This window comes from Falco naumanni, chromosome W (assembly GCF_017639655.2).
Source record: "Falco naumanni isolate bFalNau1 chromosome W, bFalNau1.pat, whole genome shotgun sequence".
NCBI lineage: Eukaryota > Metazoa > Chordata > Aves > Falconiformes > Falconidae > Falco > Falco naumanni.
In genome coordinates, this window is record NC_054079.1 from 7,380,382 (window position 1) to 7,402,580 (window position 22,199).

Sequence of the window (22,199 nt, forward strand, 5' to 3'; positions counted from 1 at the left end):
CCAGCATCCTGCTGGCTACTCCTCTGTACCACATGACAATCATGGCCTTTTAGCTCTGTATTGTTCCCATTGCTCTTACTGATCTGCAGCAGCTGTGGTCTCCAAAAGCATGGGGCTGCAGTCTGCCCCCCAAAGCCTGGGTCTGGCTGCTTTTGCAGTAATCAGGACAGTCTAACAGGACAGTCTTGATTGCATACTCATTCTTCTTATTTGAAGCATCAACCTATAGACAAGGAAACACATATAGCACAAACCTGCACCCCAGAATGGTCTTACAGGTAGCTGCAAGATCCCCCACAACCATGGGGAAAGGGAGCTCCTCCACCACCACTGGCCCTCTCTGTGTGACACAGATCAAAATCCAGTTTGCAGTTCATGGGCCCATTGACTGGTTCTTCTGGTTCACGTGGTACTTTTTGGGATCCCCTTAGGATCTTTTCCTTATTGTCCCCACACACATGTTCTTTTGGAGTTGGCATTTTCTTCTGGTTTTCCATTTTCGCAGACATTGTCGGCTGTATCTTGCAGCAGCACGCAAAGCCTGATGTATGTCCCAGTGATACCGCATGGTCATCCTGTTGGGCTGGTCATGGATACAGGGGATTTTATCCAACTCTTAGTAATGATTAATTTAACTCACATAGTATCCACAGTTTCTCATATTCCTTTCCCTTAAAAGTGCTGCAAAGCGACCCGGTGTTTTCTGAGTGATAGGTGTTGAATTCTCACCTGACCTCCTGGACATCACAAGCTTCTGGGCTTCCTTCCCTTCTAATTCCTCACTGTTGGCTCCCAGTATACTAGCATCAGAGCAAACAGGCAGCAAACCTTTTGCCTGGCTGGCGGCCATAATCTTTCTGCATGTCTTGAAGTTCACACAGGGTTAGGGACCAGGTAGTTTTGCCCTCTTGGGTGATTTGTCTTGCTTCTTCCTCCTGTTTTCTTGCTGAAGGACTAACTAGCTTCCTGATCAGACCCCTCCTCCACCTCTCTTACTGATCGATGGTACAGACCTGTCAACCTCAGCATCCAGAGTTTCTTTTTCAGCTGCTGAGATGACTACTGTAGTTAGGGCTTGGATTCCTGTCTCAACCATGGTCTTCTGATGGTGCTGAACGGAGGCTTGATAGGCAATGGCCAAGCACCAAAACAGTGCTAAGAGCTGCTGGGTCTCATTGGGGTAGGGAAGGCACCCTTCCATCAAGTGGCACACCTATTCAATGGGATTACATGGCTGTTCAGGCATAAAATCCCAGCCTATGGGAAGTGATAACCACCCTAGGAACCTTCCCAAATCCTTCCACACACCCTGCCACCCACAGATCAACCACCTCAGGACATGTTTTTTTGTCACTTTACTAACAAGTTGTTTCCTCTTATGCCAAGATGAAACCAAGTTCCACACACCCAATAAAAAGCCAACAATGTTAGATAACAGAATCAAAAAGTTTACATAGGGATGTACAAGAACCTTGTGAGCCCACTTAACAAAACTAGACACATCAAGCCCAAAGAAGTGGGAGGTGTAATCCCTCATTCTCTCCACAAGATGTCTCATCCAGCAAAGGAATGGCATCAATGCCAGGGGAAAGCGCATGGCTAGTTCTTTTATCAAAATGTTCCCAGGCACAGTGAAACAGACTCATAAGCAGCACAGTTGTATTGGGTTTGCATGGCAAGGTTTTGGTAGCAGGGGGGCTACAGGGGTGGCTTCTATAAGAAGCTGCTAGAAGCTTCCCCTATGTCTGATAGAGCCAATGACAGCTGTCTCCAAGACAGATCCACTGCTGGCCAAGGCTGAGCCAATCAGCAGCAGTGGTAGCGACTCTGTGATAACATATTTAATAAGAGGGGGTGGGGGTGGGGTGGGGTAAGCCCTAAATTATTATCAGCAAACTCTCAGCCTTGTCTGAGGTATTTTTGTTCTATATTTTATTTTTACAATTCTTATAGACATTAGTGCTCTGCTAAATAAAGGAATGTAGCACAGTAAATACATCACAACAAAATGGATGGCAACTCCTCCTCAACCCAAACTCACACACACACACACCCCCAAATGAAACCTTTGCAGTTCCATTACAGAGAAAGGGTCAAAGACCTCTGACAAAAAACATCAGAGGAATTACATTCAGATGTGCACACTCACATTCTAGGCTCATTTACACAGAGACAGAGATCACCAAGTTCAGTGTTTCCAATACTTTATAATAATTCCCATTCGACCTTTTTACAGAACAATAATACAAGAGAGTTTAGGCACTGCACAAAATATGTGCAAGAGATCTCATGCACATTGCCATCTTCAGAAACTGAATTCATTTAGAAAATTAAGGAAAAAAACACACAAAACAAAACAAATCTGGAAATTCCAATCAAATCTCAAATCAAAACAAGATTCAGAACAACTGGGGAAACTTGCTAATAAAACCAAGAAGAATGTTTCATCCTTAATGTAACTATTGAAGCATTAATAAGAATATATGAAATAGTGAAGAGGGAAAAAACTTTTCAGACCTTTATACAGAAGAAAGAATGTAAAATGGCAGTTTATTCTTTTGAATCCATGAAGAATTCACACATCTAATCTAATAAACTACTGCACTACTATAGAAAACTGTTAACTCTTCCTTTACAGCTCATTTTTCTTGCAACTATCTTTACTTTTGCAAACTAAAACTGTGGGATTGTTTACAAGACTTATCAGGAGTGCACACTGGAAACTTCCCAGTGTAGAAATTTAATACACATATAACAATTGCTTGGAACAATGAAGATTCTTTACTAGACTCCAATCCTATAAGCATTCACATGCTTAGCTTTAAGCATCTGTTTACCATGAAGTCAACAGGTTAGGTACTTTGGTGCTTATAACTAGGTGTAAGCTTAATTACAGGAAAACAGCCTTGTTTTTAATTATTCATTTTTTTGTGTGCTTAGGTTTTCTTCATCTCCCATTGAAGTCAATGGGAAAACCCCTCAACATGAGTTGGACAGAACCATAAAAACAAGTGAAGTTGAGGGTGTAAAACACAGCAGGAATCAGAAGTGTGATAACTGTCTTCAAGACTGAGTTTCCTCAGGCAACATGGAAAGGCTGCACTGTATATAACCTACTAAACAATATATGTTTATATATTATATTTAGATATATTACTATATTTATAAGAAGTTATGAAAATTTTCAAATTATCTCCATAATCCAGATGTCTACAATTAAAAATTCTAATCACAAGTCATTCACAATCTATTTACATCAGTCTGATAGCAGAGGTAAATACTAACCTGGAATACTAAGACCATTTGCTTGCAAAATCTGCTATTCCAGAGATCAAGATTGAATTATGCAACAAGAACTGCAGTAAATCAAGTCATTGATTTTCAAACTAAAATGTATTCATTAGTACAATAGCTTATGCTCTGTTCTATTATCTCCCTTACTGCCCATTGAAATATAAAGCTTATTTTCTCTTTCTCTCTGTTCATCCCATGTATGTCCATGGTTTCTGAAAGGCAACAATAAACCTCTGACCACAGATGGAAACCAAGTGCTCAGGTAAAAACAGAGTTTTCATGGATCTCATCAACAGAAGTGTGCATGTGTATACACATATCCACAAAATCTCTGGAATAAAGTCCAGGTATCATTACTAGTTTCCAAACACAATGCACTCCGCAGTCCATTCCACAGTAACTGAGAAACTAATGGCTATAAGCATCACACCATTTTCAAGCTAAAAGGATGGGATTTTTTTTTTTCCCATATGTGTTCTGATCTTGTTTTTAATCACACCGAGCCTTTATATCAAAATAAGACAAGGCAGAAACTGTTGCTTTCAGAAAATACAGTGCATCAGCCTGGTCTAAATATATGGTTCAAATTCAGTGTAAACAGCAGTATGCAGTACAGACAAAATGTAGCTACACAAAATAGAATGTTTTCTTATTGAGGAAAAAGAGCCATCAGCTGCTTTATTATTTTAGTGGTTTTCCCCTTTTTCCCTGATATAAGTTATAGACCAATCAAATCCTGCATTTCATACATCTCTACATTTCTTCATAAAAATCCATGTAATACTCACACATTCTCTGTCATATGGAAAACCAAAACACAAATTAACTTACATAGCAAAATAAATAAATTTATTCCTACCTTACGTTTACTTCTCCCATTTATCTGTCTAAACAAATGCCATTAAAACTAGATGTCTTTCAACAAAAAATACTTTTAAACTGGCTCAGTGTAACAAAATTACTTAGTGTGCAGAACTATTATTTTCAAGCTTCATAAATATCAATCACAATTTAAAAATGTCAGTATACACAAGCACACAGTTGTGTATACCAAATCTGTAATTAAGAACTTAGAATGTATAGCTTCTCAGAAAACCCCCTCAGTATTACTCTTGCTGGATATCTAGAGATCACTCACCTCCTGTCTCATTTAACCTCTGAAATGAGCATATAAAAGACATTGCATTTGAAAAAAAAGTATTTCAAAGATTAGAAAAATAGGGAACCCAACTGCAAAAAATCACATATCCTGAATTATTTGCCAAAACATGTCAAAATTGCATTATCTATACCAATTCATGGAGCACCTTTTGGGGTTCTACTATACTGAAGGATAGAAACTAAAAGGTGTGCATTTGAACAATTGGTTTTATGACAGCATCAGTTACTCATTCTTCATAGACATGTAAGTCATCTTTTTGTGAATTTTACCATGGACACTGCTGCTGTTGCTATTTACCCTGTGTGTGGAGTCGCATAAAGCTTTATTTGTATAGAGATGCAACCAAAAAGTCTCATGGCTATATTTTCCCTCCTCCTCTATACACAACAAATGTTGGGGAGAGAGAGAAATGTATCTGTGGATACAAATGCAGCACTAGAAACAGAAGCAGTAATGAGGAAAACTATCCTTCATGCATATTGTGAAGGTGAGATGTCAGCTTTAGATATAAACTGGTTGCTCTTGCGCAGTTAACAGTCTGTACATAGCAGCTGGCATGGTCTTCATATGAATCTAGAAGGTAATAAGATGTGTTAATCAATACTCCTATTAGGCCTGCTACCAAAACCATGAGTGTTCAATAGCCTAGGCCCTAGGGAGTACTAGGGAAGAAACTAGATGAGGTAACACAGGACAGAAGGGAAAGGGAAAGCCTGATAATTTTCATATCCATACTAAGGTCTAGAGAAAAAGGATTATCTAAGGTGTTGAGTATCTACCAATCATCTCAATTTTATCTGAAGTTGTGGGCACTTCAATAATAAGAAAACCCTTGGTGGTTCTCACTCTCACTTCTAGTATTTATGTTTGAACAGTAACAACCCAAAAGAGGCAATGATGACGCAATATGCAATACTGTCTAGGCACACTTCTTGCTCCTACCTCACCAACAGCATTTGAGAGAATGTGAACAATTTTCTCATGAGGTGTTGCTACAACACTCTGCCCATTGATTTCAATGATACGATGGCCAACTCGCACTCCTCCTCGCTCTGCTATACCTCCTCTCATAAGGCTACAGATCTGGAAGGGAAAGGACAAAATTATCAGTTTTGATATGGAACAGAGACTTTTGACCACAAATGATAATTCAGTACTTACATACATGTGTTTGCAGGGAAGTCTAAAATGTAGTGGTTCACTGATTCAAAGTAACATTTATTAGCATATTAATAATGTGTACTACACATTCTCTTCCAAAAGTAAAAGAAACCATCCACCAAAAGCTATCTGTATAATACTTGTTACTTCATGGTTTGAAAATTTAAGAGTGTATGAAGAAGCATAGTTTACAAAAACTTCAAAGTGCATAAGCCTTGCATTAAAAGACAGTCAAAGACAGACTCTTTCTTTTGAGACCATATACAATGGTTTGGTCAGAGACACAAATGATGCAGACTGAAAGCAGCCTTCTCCATACACTTTTGTTTCTTTAACCTAAACCAGCCTTTTTACTCCTGATTGATTCTAAAGCTATGAAATAAAGTTTCTTTCCCTGCTTTTGACTTGGAAAAAAGTCAGATGAATAACTTTGACCAGTTCAGCTTTTGTGTCTTAGACTTAAAATGTATACTGAGCCCCTGCTGCAGTGAGGGAAAAAACACAATTCTTTGCATATGTAAACCTTAACATATGTAAAAGCATCACCAGAAGGTCTGGAAGCTACTTACAATCCCATTCTGTACACTGAAGCCTAACTGGTATCTGAGGTCAGGTCTCCTGATCAAGACTGTGGTTACCGGAGGACATCTAACTACATTCAGTTTAACTTGGGCTTGGTTTTTCAAACCCTGAAAAAAATAACCATCACCATGAAAAATGCTGACAAAAATGGGGTGAAACAATTTAACATAAGCACTCGGAAAAACAATGCTTAGAATGTTAACATGGGAATAGCCCTGAATAAGCAGTTCTTTGAATGTATCACTATGAAACAGGATTCCTGAATACCAGACAGAAGCAAAAGGATGCTCAGTGAATTGAATGATGCAGTATAAACCTCTTCTTGTCAATAAGCTGATGTGGTTGTTTTAAGATATCTAGCTTCCTGTTGGAAATTTCTTCGTTTGAGAACACGAATTATTGTTCTAAAGAAGCAAAGGAAATAAAAAGCAGGTCTATGCAGTTGACCAGAAAATTGACAAATATTCTGGCTGGGAAATGAAATTTAAAATATGAGCTAAGATAGATACAAATAAGTGGCTTTCCTGGTGCAGTTATATTCAGTTCTGTAATGCAAACATCAAGTCCATGTATAAGCAATACTCACATTTACATTACCCCTCCCTTCTAAACTGGATTTATCACATTCACCTTTATATCTTTGCTACCAGAAGAACTAAATGAAGAAGGAAAACCCAAACATAAAATTGGAGATAATTGTAGAGTCTGACCGTTACACATATTCAGGCATTCAGAGCTGTTTCTTGTAGATAAAACCAACTCCAATGTTAGATTACTTTTTTCTATATAACTGAATACACATTACTCTTAAATGTTGCATTTACACACGTTTAGCCTTCAATACATAGAACCCATATGGGAAAGAGATGCTATGTAGAGAATATGGCAGCTTCAAGCTTCAATCATGTTAACATTTATTCCAATTCCAACAGCTGCTTTTGACTTTCATATGCACGAAGTCAAATACGGGTCCCATTGAAAACAGTGGGTTGCTTGCCACTGACTTCAACAAGATTAGGATTTCATTCAGGAAAATAACTCCTATTACAGCTAAGGTAATAGACTGATGTCTCTACATGCAGTTTACTGCTGCTGATTTTGCTGAGCCTAACTCTAGACTTGAGACTAACATTCTGCTGGGATGAAAAATCAATGCTTCTAACTGCCTGGACATGATGGTTGCAGAGTCCCTGAATCTGTTTCTGATAGTAGTTAGCATCAGATGCTTCTGAAAAAGATGGAAGTAGCATAATATAATTAGGGAATAACCAACACATATAGAAAGTTTCTTCCTAGATCTGTCAGTTTGTAAATGGTTTATAGTCAATTAGTAACAAGGCTTACATCTCTAATTTAAAAATAACCGTATGTGAAGTACTTGCAAGATATTCTTCTCATCTATATAAAATGCTTATCTTTTCATAGGAGTCCTTATAGAATACTAAAAAAGTTTACAATCTTAGGATACTTCTGCAACATTGAAATATATACTTGGGTGACCAATGTTTCATTTGGGGGTTCATTTGTGTTACCCAAAAATGTTACATAAACAGTTCTAGATGTATGGCTATAAAGACCTGCAAATGCATCGACTACCTTCTTAACAGAAAGATAAATGGCTAGCAGTTCCTCTGGTAACAGCCTCATGAAAAAGGAGTGGAAAGGCCTCTAAAGGCAGGAGACAGCAAAGCTAGCTTTTTGATTGTTTTCATTTTGTGAAAGTGCTGAAGATTCTTAACGCATCACAGGAAAAGTCCATCTGTATGAGAAAAGCATACACCAGTTTTAGAAATAAAACTGATATGGGATAGAAAATAAGTATGAGACAAAGCTGATAACATGAAGGGTGGTGAGCTTTGTTCTGCTGAATTTGGTGCAGAGGTACTTAAGGTTTTTTTCTGCTTCAGGAAAAAGAAAAAAAGAAAAGAAAAAAAAAAAAAAGAGTGCTGTTACCAAGGTTTTAATATACTGCATTCACAAGATATCATTTGAATTAATGGAATCCAGAATGGTTGTTCTCAGAGACTTAAATATCTATTACTTGTTAGGGCATGGTGTTTACATTTTCAGAAACCAGAATATCAGGTCTTTATAGTGAATTTTTTAGTTCAAGCATTAAGAAAGGAATTCATGGGCAACAAAGACATACTTATTTTGTGAATTACTAAACAAACATTTTTTTACTGCAGAACACCACTACCCAGCAGGGACACTGAAGGATTTCTATAGTCATATACAGCATTACATTGCATGTCTACATGCTACAATATGCAGCAGTCCTGTGGTGTTTGACTATTTCAATAGGTAACCCAGAAGACAATTTAGCTGAATTTCCAACATTCTCAAAAATTGCATCTTTCGCCCTCCTAAAACTTTGATGTTTAATTACTCACTCTTGTATGTTTCATCTACCCCAGAGGCTCTTAATTTCCAGTTGACTAGCCTGCTTTTTGCATTTACATGCTCTCATGTCAATTAAAAAAAAGTTCTTCCAATTAAAAACTCCCACCATTTAGCCAAATTCAAAGAAACATTATACTTTTCAATGTGCTCAAGTTGTTCCTACAGAAAATAAATAGGTTTAATTTTTTTTTTATTCAAAGTTCAGAAAAATGTTAAAATATGTTTTAAAAAACCAATCTTTTGAAAAAAAATACTCACTTCTCTAGAAACTAGATCACAGGAATAATTTAAATGGCTAAAATTGCACCATTGTAGATTTTAGACACTTATGTCTCAGACTGTCCTATGAAGTTTAGGTGCCTCCAGACAGTAACAAACATCTTCCTTTTGGTCCCAAATATTCCTTTGGGGCCTGAAGTCCTGCACCATGACTTGATCTAAGCAGCTAAATGCATAGTTCCCTTCTTAGGGCTCAGAAAACAGGTAAATCAGAATTTGCCCTCTACTGTAAAGTCATCAAAAGGAAACTGCTATAAAATGCACAAGATCAGAGTTAGACAACAAATAGTTCTATACTTTTTGCTCTCCCACGACTCCAATAAAGGTTTAAAAACATGCAATATCCAAGAATATTCTTTGTACCTTTATAATGCTCTGGCATGTTGAAAGTGGTAAGCCAACCAAACTGGTCCCATTAATTGACATGATCTGATCCCCTATATTTACTTTCCCAGACTTCTCTGCTGGTCCTCCATGCATCATGTTGGCTATGATCACTGTAGGCAAAATGGATCCCCAGCCAGATTCCACGATCACTATACCTAGAATTTCTCCCTTTTGCTTTTCAATGTAAACCTGAATCATAAGAAAGAGAGTTTCAAACAAAAACTTTTTTTCTCATCTATAGAACTGATGATCCCACCCCCCATATGTTTCCATATAAACAAACACAGGCTTCTTATTTGCAAGATGCCTTTCTTATTCAAAGGTAAAACACAATAGGGTATATAGTTTAATATAGTTTAAATGCCTTCAACCACCAAATAACATTAAAACTAGAGATTTTGTTTAATTCAAAATCCCCCCCAAATAGAACGCATCAGTTCATATGGCTGGAGGGAGCTGGTATAGAAGAAAACCTGGCATGATGGACTCTGGTGGACAGAACTAAGTCAGGGAGGGATTTAACGTACTTGTGACTGTGTTTTTGGAAACAACTACCCGTGTGTTGCAGTGTTACACTACTTCATCTTTATTAATAAAACCAGCAGCAAATATATAGACTTCTAAAATCTGGGGTCAGCCACTCTTATCAACCTCAGTGCCTCCAAAAATTTTATACTGTCCACTGTATATTCACTTCACTGACATCTAATGTCTCAAATGAGAAAATTGGTAAAAACCACAGAGAGACAGTAATCATTCAACTATTGATAAATTTAGGATTCACTGCTTGCTTTTAAAACAGAATTGCCCACAGGATAAACCTACCGGGAAAAATAGAAATTACCTCAGTGAGGTTATTTATTGGAAGCACTAATAGCTTTCTGATTGTTGCCAGTGAAAACCTGAACTCAGGATACATGAGCTTAGTGGTGTTATGGAAAAAAAGCAGAAACATACATCTTTGCAGTTTTCAGATTTGGAAAAATGAATCAGGTCATCATTGTACATGTCCTGGGTATTGAGCAAGTCACTATATTCCTTCTGGCTTAGGTCTTCTGGATTGATTCCATTTGCCCTCAGAAATTCCTGGTAGGCCACGTTAAATGCTTGACCTATAGACTGTGCAATCAGCTGTGCCTGTAGTAATTCCCAAAGAAGAAAAGAACATCAAACATTCCAATGCTTTCATTCACTGACACTTTCTCTGTTATAAACACACTACAAAATGGATCATGCCTACAAGTTAAGGAAATGTAATAAATGTTTTTTAAAATTAACCTAAAGTAATAATTAAAAAAGCAGAACAGTATATCAACATAGTCATCCATGCAGTGAACCCAATGAAACAAGTAACTATACATAAGAAACACAAGTAAAGCCTTCCATTCACAGCTAACTACTGCTAACATAAAGGTATACCCATTGCATTACTTGAAATTGAGACTCCAGAGGGACAACTTGAGCTCTCACCTGTGCTAGTTTTCACTTCTAGCACAAAGGCAAGCCATGAATAAAAAAACCCACCACCTTCTAGGAAACACACAACAGTGTTTTAAAAGATAATGAGAAGGCCTTTAAAAGAAGGTAAAAGTATTTTATTATAAAAGGTCTTTATTAGGAGTGTTCACAGCAGGTCAAGGGAGGTGATCCTTCCTCTCTACTCAGCACTGGTGAGGCCACACCTGGAGTCCTGTGTCCAGTTCTGGGCTCCCCAGTACAAGAGAGACATGGACATACTGGAGTCCAGAGAAGGGCCACAAAGATGGTTCAGGGACTGGAACATCTGACATATGTGAAGAGGCTAAGAGAGCTGGGGCTGTTCATCCTAGAGAAGAGAAAGATCAGGGGGATCTTACAGATAAACGCAAATACCTGATGGAAGAATGTAAAGAAGATGGAGTCAGGCTCTTTTGAGTGGTGCCCAGTGACAAGACAAGAGGCAACGGGCACAAACAGAAACACAGAAAATTCCACTTAAACCTAGAACACACTTTTTTTACCATGAGGGGGCGACTCTATATTGGAATGGGTTACCCAGAGAGGTTTTGGAGTCTCCATCCTTAGAGATATTCAAAACCCAACTGGACACAGTCCTGGGCAACTTGTTCTAGTGGACCTTGCTTGAGCAGGGGGTATTCAACTAGACAATCTCTAGAGGTGCTGTCCCACCTTAGCTATGCTATGATACATATATGGTATTTCCTACTCTTCCTTCTCACCAATGCTTTCCTTTAAAAATCTCACAATCATATTTGAAGTTACTGCCAGATAAAGTATGGAAAGGGTGGAAACCACTGGCCAATTGAGCAGATTCAGTCCTTAATGTGACTGGAAGCAGTCCATGATCACAGAATCATTCAGGTTGGAAGGGACGTCAGAGGATCTCTAGCCCAACCTCCTGTTCAAAGCAATCATCTACGAGGTCAGACCAGGTTATTCGGAGTTTTTAGTCAGGTATTGAAAATCTTGAGATAGACTATATAACCTCTCTGGGCAACCTGTTCCAATGCTTGACAGTCCTTGTGGTGAAAAAGTTTTTCCTTGTATCCAGTCTGAACCTTTCTTGTTTCAACGTATGCTGGTTAGCTCTCATACTCCCACCATGCATCACTGTGAGGAGCCTGGCTCTGTCTTCTTGATGATCTCCTCATGGCTACTGGCAAGCTGCTGTTAGAGCCCCCTGAAGCCTTCTCTTCTCCAGGCTGAACAAGCCCTGTACTCTCAGCCTCTCCTCATGGGGCAAGTGCTCCAGCCCCCTGACCATCTGATGGCCTTCTGCTGAACTCACTCCAGTTTGTCAATGCTTTTCTTGTATTGGGGTGGGGGTGGGGGGTGAGGTGGGGTGGCAAAACTGGATATGGTATTCTAGAGGTGGTCTAATGAGTGTTGACTAGAGAGGAAGAATCATTCCCTGAAATTTACTGCTTATGCTCTTTTTAATCCTGCCCAGGATGCTGTTGTCCATTTTTGCTTGCCAGGGCATACTGCTGGCTCATGTTCAGCATTGCTGTCTTCCAAGACCCCCCCAGGGCCTTTTCAGCAGAGCTGCTCTCCAGCTAGTCTGTTCCCAGCCTGTTTTGTTGCCAGGGTTTCTTCCTCCTTAGGTGCAGGACTTGTCATTGGTCCTTGTTGAATTTCATGAATGAAGTTCAGTGGATTTCCAGCCCACTCTGCCTAGTCTATATGGCTCACTCCTATGCCTATAGCTTGCTCTTGGCTGCTCTGCTCCTAAAGCTACTGGATGATCCATAGCTTTCACTCACTGCTGCATTACTCCCTGTGAGCTGTTCTAGTGACTGAGGAAAAGGGAATATTGCGCCCATTTTTAAAAAAATGTAATAAGAGGGACTCCAGGAACAACCAATCAGTCAGCCTCACCTCCATGCCTGGTAAGATCATGGAACAGATCCTCCTGGAACTTATGTAGAAATATATGGAAGATAGGGAGGTGATTAGAGACAGCCGATATGGTTTAACCTAGGGCAAATCATGCCTGACTAATCTAGTGGCCTTCTATGATGGAGTGACTGCTTCAGTAGACAAGGGAAGAGCTATGGATGCCATTTACCTGGACTTCTGTAAGGCTTTGGTGCTGTCTCCCACAACATTCTTGCTACTAAATTGGAGAGATATGGGTTTGACAGATGGACTGTTAGATGGATAATGAATTGGCTGGATAGCCATGTCCAAAGAGTTACAGTCAATGGCTCAATGTGGAAACCAGTAACAAGTGGTATACCTCAAGAGTCTGTACTGAGACCAATAATGTTTAATATCTTCATTAATGACATAGATAGTGGGATTGAGTGTATCTTCAGCAAGTTTGCAGATGACACCAAGCTGAGTGGTGCAGTTGATAAACTAGAGGGAAGGGATGCCATCCATAGGGACCTTGACAGGCTTGAGGAGTGGGCCCATGCAAACCTCATGAAGTTCAACAAGGCCAAGTGCAAGGTCCTGCACCTCAATTGGGGCAACCCCCAGTATCAGTACAGACTGGCTGCTGAATTGATTGAGAGCAAGCCCTGTGGAGAAGGACTTGGGGATACCAGTGGATGAAAAATTGGACATGAGCCAGCAATGCATGCTTGCAGCCCATAAAGCCAATCATATCCTGGGCTGCATCAAAAGAAGCATGGCCAGCAGGTCATTCTGCCCCTCTACTCTGCTCTGGCGAGAGCTCACCTGGAGTACTGTATTCAGCTCTGGGGTCCTCAGTACAAGACAAACATGGACCTGTTAGAGCGGGTCCAGAGGAGGTCCACAAAAATTATTAGAAGGCTGGAAAACTCCTATGAAGAAAGGCTGAGACAGTTTGGGTTGTTCAGCCTGGAGAAGAGAAGGTTCTTGGGAGACCTTATTGTGGCCTTTCAGTATAGAAAAGGGGCTTATAAGAAAGATGGAGAGAGACTTTTTACCAAGGCCTGTAGTGACATGACAGGGGACAAAAGTTTTAAAGTGAGAGAGAGTAGATTTAGATTAGATATAAGGAAGAAAATTTTTTACAGTGAGGGTGGTAAGGCACTGGAACAGGTTGCCCAGAGAAGTTGCAGATGTCTGTGATCCAAATGGTAATGGAGTCTGACAATGTGTTGTAAAACAAAACTTTACTGAGGCAGTAGGAAAGATGAGCAACAACACGTCCATACTGATATAATTAATATATAAAGAATCACTAACAGAGGCTGAAATTAAAGCAATGATTAATTCGACCTATTGAATAAGCTCACTAAGATGTAGCTAGCTTTCTGAGACACCTGGGATATAACAATAGACAAGAGAAGTGGGGTAATGGAGCACTGCAGTCAAAACCATATAGTGCAGAGAACAAATTAAGTTACATAAGAACAAGTAGTACGCATGTTCCCCAAGAAAGTTCAGCTGAAGTTCACCGACTTGTCGACCACCAGGGGTCTCAAAATATCCCAAGGAAGGCCCCCAGGAGCAAAGTGTGCATACCCAAGTGCCTTACACATATGTAAATCATTTGGGGGAAGTAGTTATAATATGTATTAGATTTCGGGGAAATATGATGAATATGTATGTTTTGTTGTAATAAATTGAGGAATGCTGGTCAGATAGGTGTGCATGATTTGAAATGCTAATCTCCATGCTCCCAGCGCTGCAATAAAGAATGCCTGCCTTCTAAACTTACAAAATGAAGTCTAGAGGGCTTTCTTTTTGCCGGTTTTTCAGTATCAATATGGCAACTCACCTGATCGCCAATAGCAAACACAGGATCATAAGTGATGCCATGGCTCTGGTGGACTGCCATGGACACTTGGTGTCCAGGTCATCTGGCAGCAACAGCCAATTGTGCAAATGCCTTTTGAATGTGGGTAAGAGTCGTGCCACCCCATGGCTCCACCAATGGTACTGTGATTTGAGAGAATTATACCGTACTTGAATAATGTGGGTGGCATCCTGCCTATGCTGCCGATGTCAGTCAGGAGGCAGGGTGTTGGCAGTCTGTCTATGCTGTTGATATTGGTCAAGGGCATGGTGTTGGCAGTCTGTCTACACCACTGATACTGGTCAAGGGGCAGGGTGTCAGGAGGCAGGGTGTCAATATCCCATCATTGGAAGTGTTCAAAGTCAGGTTGAAAGGGGCTTTGAGCAACCTGATCTAGTGAAAGATGTCCCTGTCCATGGCAAGAGGTTGGACTAGATGATGTTTAAAGGTCCCTTCCAACCCAAACCATTCTATGATTCTAGCTCCTACCACCTGCTACTGGTAATAGTAGAAAAACAAAGGCATGTAAAAGGAAAGCTCTAATCTCTGTGACATGCAAGGAAGCAGCTGAAAAGAGCAGGCTAGTGGAATCCTTTATTGTGAGGTGATCAAGGTAAATTTAGAATGATATACATATTGTTTACAAGCGGAAAGCAACATGGCATGAGCACAGAGCTGATGAGAGCAGTGCAGGAAACAGTGTGTAACAGTGATGTGCATAACCAGACTGTTGGGTGCAGGAAGCACTGTGGAGTGTAGGGGTGCTGGTCACAGTGTGGAATGAAACTGCCCTCTGGTGTGTATTTCTGGTTAGAGGGAAGAGGGGGGAAAGAGGATAGGAGGACTCCATAGCCTATGGTGTGGGGGTGTGCTGGGGATGTAGGAACACAGCTAAACTGTTTTTACATGCAGTCCAATTCAGGACCCAGTGAGGAAAAGGTTCCCAATCCCCAAATAAAAACTGTTTGTATCTTATATCTACTCAAGCTAGCTCTAAACATGTAGATGACAAAACCATGATCACTGGCACTGAAAAGGTCAACAGCACACAGAGCTTGGACTTCCACTATTTTGCAAACTTTCAAATAAAAGCAATTTGATGGCAAGAACAATATGGCAAGAAGTTGAGTGCACTGCAACTCATTAGTTCAGCACACTATCTGCAAGAGAGGAGATAAATATGGACTTGTACATTCAGGTGCATATACCAACATGGACATCCAAGAAGAGATCAACTGCCATTTAGACAACCAGAATTTGGCCATGTTTTAGGAGCTGAACTGTTCTGAATATCCAGTACCAACTATACTTGGAAAATCTGTTGTTGTTGCATTTTTTTTAAGATAAAGACAGTTCCAAGCAGGGACACATTTTGACCATCACCCATCTGAAAGCTTAAGGAGGATCGTAGTCAGCTTAACTAGATAAATTCTTCTAGATACCCAACTGTCCCAGAAGAAGAAAAGATGACAGAGAAATATGTGAAATTTATATATGAAAGAGGCTTTACTATTCCATTTGATTTACAAGCTCTTTAGTGTGGAAATCTCTTTGCTGCTAACAGATATATTTCTATCTTAGCTCTTTCTCAGTTATATTTTTTCCTACTCGTTTGGAATTTTTACAATGTTTATAAGCTATTTTTAAATTTTTCAATGACTGTGGAATGCTCATGTCCTGAAAATCCTCAGAATATGTTCAGACTATTAAGTTATCAATGCTTTTTTTAGACCTAAAGACATGTCGTACTTTCCAGAATAATATTTTCTGGCACAGAAAGGATCATGATTGACACATATATCAGAGAATCATAGAGTCATTTAAGTTGGAAAAGAGCTTTAAGATCATCAAGTCCAACAGTTAACCCAGGACTGCCAAATCCATGACTAAATCATGTCCCTAAGCACCACATCTATGCATTTTCTAAATACCTCCAGGGATGGTGACTCAATCACTTCCCTGGGCAGCCTGTTCTAATGCTTGACACCTCTTTTAGTGAAGAAATGTTTCCTAATATCCAGCTTAAACCTTCCCTGGCACAACTTGAGGCCGTTTCATCTTGTCCTATCACTTGTTACCTGGGAGAAAAAAGACCAACACCTACCTCCCAACAATCTCCTGTTAAAGAAAATGTATTTTGAATTAAGAAATTTAAAGTGCTGAAGCTACTAAATGGCAGAACCAGGCCTCATCTCTTCTATAGCCCTAATCCAAGGCTGGTTTAAAACCCAGTCAAGTTAATCAGTGGGAGAATAGAAAAACAATATATGATCAGTTTGTGTGCACAGGTGCTCTCAGAAACACAGGTGCTTTTAGAAAACAAATCAGTATATGTAAATAGGAATTGCTTGTTCAAAGACTAAGTGTGCTTGAAGGATTGTGTGAGTTAAAGCAGGCAGAAAGATCATGATCCGAGGAGGACCTTGGAACCAAGGCAGACACTGGAACTGAATAGATGAATCAGCTGGGACAGAGTCAGATGATAGATTCACAGAACTGACAAGACCAAAGGAAACTTCTAAAAACTTTGGACACTGACTAATGATTTGATAAGTGTATATAAGCTGTGCTGCATCCCTTTGTTCTCTGCCACTCACTGAGGTGGTGGCCCAACTCCGAGTTGTGATTAAAGCAAGCCTAGTGGTGCCCACATCTGTGTGAAATTTCCCTTTAACACTCCTTTCAGGTAGTTGTAGAGAGCAATAAGGTCTCCCCTCAGCCTCCTTTTCCCCAGGCTAAAAAAACCCAGTTCCCTCAGCTGCTCCTCGTAAGACTCGTTCTCTAGATCCTTCACCAGCTTTGTTTCCCTTCTCTGGGCACTCTCCAGCACCTCAATATCTTCCCTGTAGTGAGGGGCCCAACACTGAACACAGTATCTAAGGTGTGGCCTCATCAGCACCAAGTACAGGGGTACGATCACTTCCCTAGTCCTGCTGGCCACAATATTTTGGATACAGGACAGGATGCTGTTGGCCTTGGCCACCTGAGCACACTGATGGCTCATGTTTGGCCAGCTGTCGACCAACACCCCCAGGTCCTTTTCTGCCAGGCAGCTTTCCAGCCACTCTTCCCCAAGCCTTTAGCATTGTGTGGGGTTGTTGTGACCCTAGTGCAAGACCTGGCACTTCTTCTTGTTGAACCTCATACAGTTGGCCTCTGCCTATCGATCCAGCCTGTCTAGATCCCTCTGCAGAGCCTTCCTGCCCTCAAGCAGATCAACACTCTCCATGCAACTTGCTATCATCTGCAAACTTACTGAGGGTGCATTCAATCTCTTCATCCAGATCACTGATAAAATTTTTAAACAGGATTGTGCCGTATACTGAGCCCTGAGGAACGCCATTTGTGACAGTCCACCAACTGTTTTTTTCAAGAAAAATAAACTATATAAAATCAGCAAGTTATGTGCATTGATATTTCTTTCTCAAAATGTTTGGGTTTTAATTAGTGAGGACAGGACATCAGGTTTGATAACAGACAACTCAGCCCTCTGTGGGGGTGCTCATGCACCCACACTTGGTAAAATGGTCTGGGTAAGAACAGATGATAAGATGCTAGTGTGAGTGGGTGTTTTGGGTCTGGCTGGGATGGAGTTAACTTTCTCCACAGCAGCCCTCAGTGCTGGGCTTTGTATTTTTAGCTAGAACAGTGTAGATAACACATCAGTGCTTTAGCTACTGCTGAACAGTGCTGGCACAACATCAAGGTTGTCTCTCCAACCCTCCCTGCCCCCAAAGGCCAGTAGGCTGAGGGTGGGCAAGAGGTTGGGAAGGGACATAGCCAGGACAGGTGACCCAAACTGACCAAAGGGCTATTCCATATCATATGATGTCTTGCTCAGCAAGAAAAGCTGAGAGAAAGGAGGAGAGGGGAGGTATTCATTATTCAGGCATTTGTCTCCCGAAGCAACCGCTACGCATACTGAGGCCCTACTTCCCAAGAAGTGGCTGGACATTGCCTGCTGATGGGAAGTAGAGAATAAATCTTTTTGCTTTGATTTGATTCTGCACGCAACCTTTGCTTTTCTTCACTAAACTGCCATTCTCTTGACCCACAAGCTTTTAATCTTATATTCTCCCCCTGTCCCGCCAAGGAGGGAGAGTGAGACAGTGGGTTGGTGTAGAAGAATGGCTGCAGAAGCATGGCCTTAGAATCTCTGAAGATCTGCACAATCCAGGCCTGGTATTAGAATAGGCCTGTAATCAGAATTGTGCTGAAGTTAACAAGAAAGGTAGCCTTGAGCTATTCTTGAATCCTGAGACCAAGTAATTATGTTGTGCCAACAGGCCGTGGCTGTAACAAGATACAGCTGCTGGGAAAGTAGGTGCAGGGCCAAGAAAGATAGGGACCAGTATGGGAAAATAGGGAGTAACAAACTACAAGGCTGAAGCACAGCAACACAATTAGCTACATGGATAGAATGCTTATTTTAGTCATGATAATTAGGGGTGTGAGAACCGCGTGTGTTTAGAGACTACTAACCAATTATATTTCTGCTTTACGAATATGCATGTGTATCGGTTCTATATAAGTAGTGTTAGAAACTAATAAAGTTGAGCAAGATGCATAACTCATATTGAGTGTCTTCTTGACTCCGGCGAACCCTTCTTCCAACAGGTTGGTGGGCACCTAGCAGCAAGCCAAGGCCAACCCACCACAGTGGGTGAGTGTAATAGTGGGTGTGAATGGGACATCCACAACTGTCTGAGAGGGCATTTTTCCCAAATTGATAACAATGAAGAGGAAGATGACCATCACCTGATTTAAACAGCAACTGAGGAATTATAGAGACTTTGTAATTACAAAGGATACTCTACTGGAATTCCCAACATTATACACCGGGCTTTTTTTTGGAAAGGGAATAATTTCAGCTACTCCTTCTGAACTCCATCATCATATCAAAAGGAAAACCAACCAAACAAAAAAAGCCCAAACCAATTGTTTATGGCATATATCAGCGATCCTCGTGGCAATACTAGGGAATAGAAGCTCCCTATGAAAATGAGCTTCAGGAGGTAAACGAAGGGTTGGCATGGCATTGCCTGAGGGTGGCAATGCTAGTGGGAACATTTGCACTGCTCCTGGGAGCATGAAGGTCTCAGGAGCATATCTGAAATGCTTGTACACCAATGCACGCAGTATGAGAAAAAAACAGGATGAGCTGGAAGCATTGGTCGGCTCCTAGAGCTATGATACTATTGGTATTAGTGAGACTTGGTGGAATAAGTCCAATTATTGGAGTGCTGGGATGGAGGGCTACAGGCTGTAGAGAAGGGATAGGCAGGGCAGGAGAAGTGGAGGTGTCCCACTATACATAAGGGAGTGGTTTGATTATACAGCCCTTACAGTTAGGGAAGATGTGATTGAGAACCTCTGGGTGAGGATTAGGGAAAACAAAAGAGGTGTTGTAGTGGGTGTCTACTACTGATCATCCAGCCAGCATATAAGCAGTGATGAGTTATTCTATAGGCAATGAGGAGAAAATTCAGGATTGGTAGCCCTTGTCCTTATGGGAGATTTCAACTCCCGGACATCAACTGGGAATATAATACTGCTGTGACAAGCAGGTCCTGGAAATTCTTGAAGTTTGTAGGAGATAGCTTCTTGTCATAAATACTCAGTGAGCCAACTAGGAAAAGATGCCCTCCTAGACTTGTGAATAGAGAAGGACTCATGGGGGATGTGATGGTAGATGGCTGTCTTAGCCACAGTGATCATGAAATGGTTGAGTTTAAATTTTTTGGTGGAAGGAGAAAAAAGGACAGCAGAGTTGCTACCCTGGACTTCAAGAGAGCAAACTTTAAGCTATTTAGGGAGCTATTTAGCAGAGTATCTTGGAATCTGCTTTTGAGGTCTTAGGAGTCCACAAGTGCTGGTCACTCTTTAAGAACCACCTTTTAGAAGCACAGGAGCAGGCAATCCCATTGTGTCACAAATCAGGCAAGTGGGGCAGAAGACCAGCTTGGCTGAACAGGGAACTCCTCTTGGAACTCAGGCAGAAAAAGAAACTATGATCTCTGGAAACGAGGTCAGGCTTTGCAGGAAGATTACAGAACCGTGGTTCATATTTGCAGGGAGAAGACATGAAAGGCCAAAGCTCAACTAGAGTTGAAACTGGCCAGGGTTGTGTCAGACAACAAGAAAGGCTTTTTAAAATATGTTAATAGCAAGAGGAGGTCTAAAGAAAACATTGGACTGATACTTGTTGAAGATGTCATCTGACTAATAGGGATGAAGAACAAGCAGAGGTATTCAATGTTTGGGTTTTTTTGCCTCAGTCTTTAATAATACTGACAGACCTCGGGCTGCCCAGGCCCCTAAGTTGAAGGACCATGAATATGGGAGCCATGACTTTCCATTTGTGGACACTGAAATTGTAAGGGACCAGTTGTATCAGCTGAATGTTCATAAGTCCATGGGGCCTAATGGGATTCATCCCTGAGTACTGAAGGACTTGCAGATGCCACAGCAGGACCCCCTCACAATCATCCACCAAAGGTCTTGGGAATCCGAGGAGGTGCCCACTGACTGGAAGCTAGCCAAAGTTATTCCTATTTACAAGAAGGGCATGAGGGAAGACCCAGGAAACCACAGACCTGATAGTCTAACCTCAGTACCTGCATAAATTATGGAGAAGATCATACTAGGTGCTACTGAAAGGCATTTAAAGAACAACGCACTCACCAGGCACAGTCAACACGGGGTCACAAAGGGAAAGTCCTGTCTAACTAATTTGATATCCTTATACGTTAAGGTCACCAGCTTAGTGGATGATGATACCAAACTGGGAGGTGCTGTAGATTCTCTCGAGGGACAAGAGGCCTTGAAGAGGGATCTGGATAGATTGGAACATTAGGCAATCATCAATGGCATGAAATTTAACAAGACCAAATGCTGGGTTCTGCACCTGAGACAGAGTAATGCCTGACACAAGTGTAGATTGGGAGACTAGTGGCTGGAGAGCAGCCCTGCAGAAAGGGATCTGGGGGTGCTGGTAGACAGCAGGCTCAATATGAGTCAGCAGTTGTTGCAGCACTCTCCAAACTAGCCAGCTGCAACAAGGTCTTTTTACCATCTCATACCAACATACTCTTCATGCCAGTCCCTCTGCTGCCTTCTCCTAGTCTCTCCTCACTCAGGGCACTCTCTCTCCTCCTTGGCTTCTCTCTCTTCATTGGTTGCCCAACCTCTTAACTTAACCAGCCACAGCTTCACCTTATCTACATCAGCCATCCCACCGCTCCTGAAGCCAGCCCACAGTTGTATATTATCAATGCTAATTAACCCAGTTTCATTCCTCTACAGGCAACGTGCCCTGGCAGCCAAAAGGGCAAACTGCATTCTGGGATGCATTAAACACAGCATAACCAGCTGGTCAAGAGAGGTGATTATTCCTCTGTGTTCAGCACCAGTGTGGCCCCACCTTGAGTGTTGTGTGCAGTTCTGGGCCCCACAATTTAAAAAACATGTTAAGGTCCTTGAATGCGTCCAGAGGAGGGCAACAAAGCTGGTGGAAGGGGATGGAAAGCATGTCCTATGAGGAGCAGCTGACGACACTGGGTTTGTCTAGTTTGGAGAAAAGGAGGCTGAGGGGTGATCTCATTGCTCTCTACAGCTTCCTGAGGAGGGGAAATAGAGAGGGAGGTGCTGATCTCTTCTCCCTGGTATCCAGTGACAGGATGCATGGGAATGGTTTAA

The 22,199-nt window shown here is 41.1% G+C and overlaps 1 protein-coding gene across 1 annotated transcript in view; it reads right to left on the reverse strand.

Moving 5' to 3' along the window:
* Positions 1 to 1,429: 1,429 nt before the first annotated feature.
* LOC121080675 (amyloid-beta A4 precursor protein-binding family A member 1-like) overlaps positions 1,430 to 22,199 on the reverse strand; it is a 69,162-nt gene continuing 48,392 nt past the window's right edge. Inside the window, exons 8-12 of the mRNA XM_040578815.1 lie at positions 10,226 to 10,405; positions 9,245 to 9,457; positions 6,187 to 6,306; positions 5,399 to 5,539; positions 1,430 to 5,029 (exon numbers count right to left, since the gene is read on the reverse strand). Of these exons, the coding sequence (XP_040434749.1) occupies positions 4,958 to 5,029; positions 5,399 to 5,539; positions 6,187 to 6,306; positions 9,245 to 9,457; positions 10,226 to 10,405 (726 nt within the window). The 3' untranslated portion in view covers positions 1,430 to 4,957. The remainder of the gene's footprint in view (positions 5,030 to 5,398; positions 5,540 to 6,186; positions 6,307 to 9,244; positions 9,458 to 10,225; positions 10,406 to 22,199) is intronic.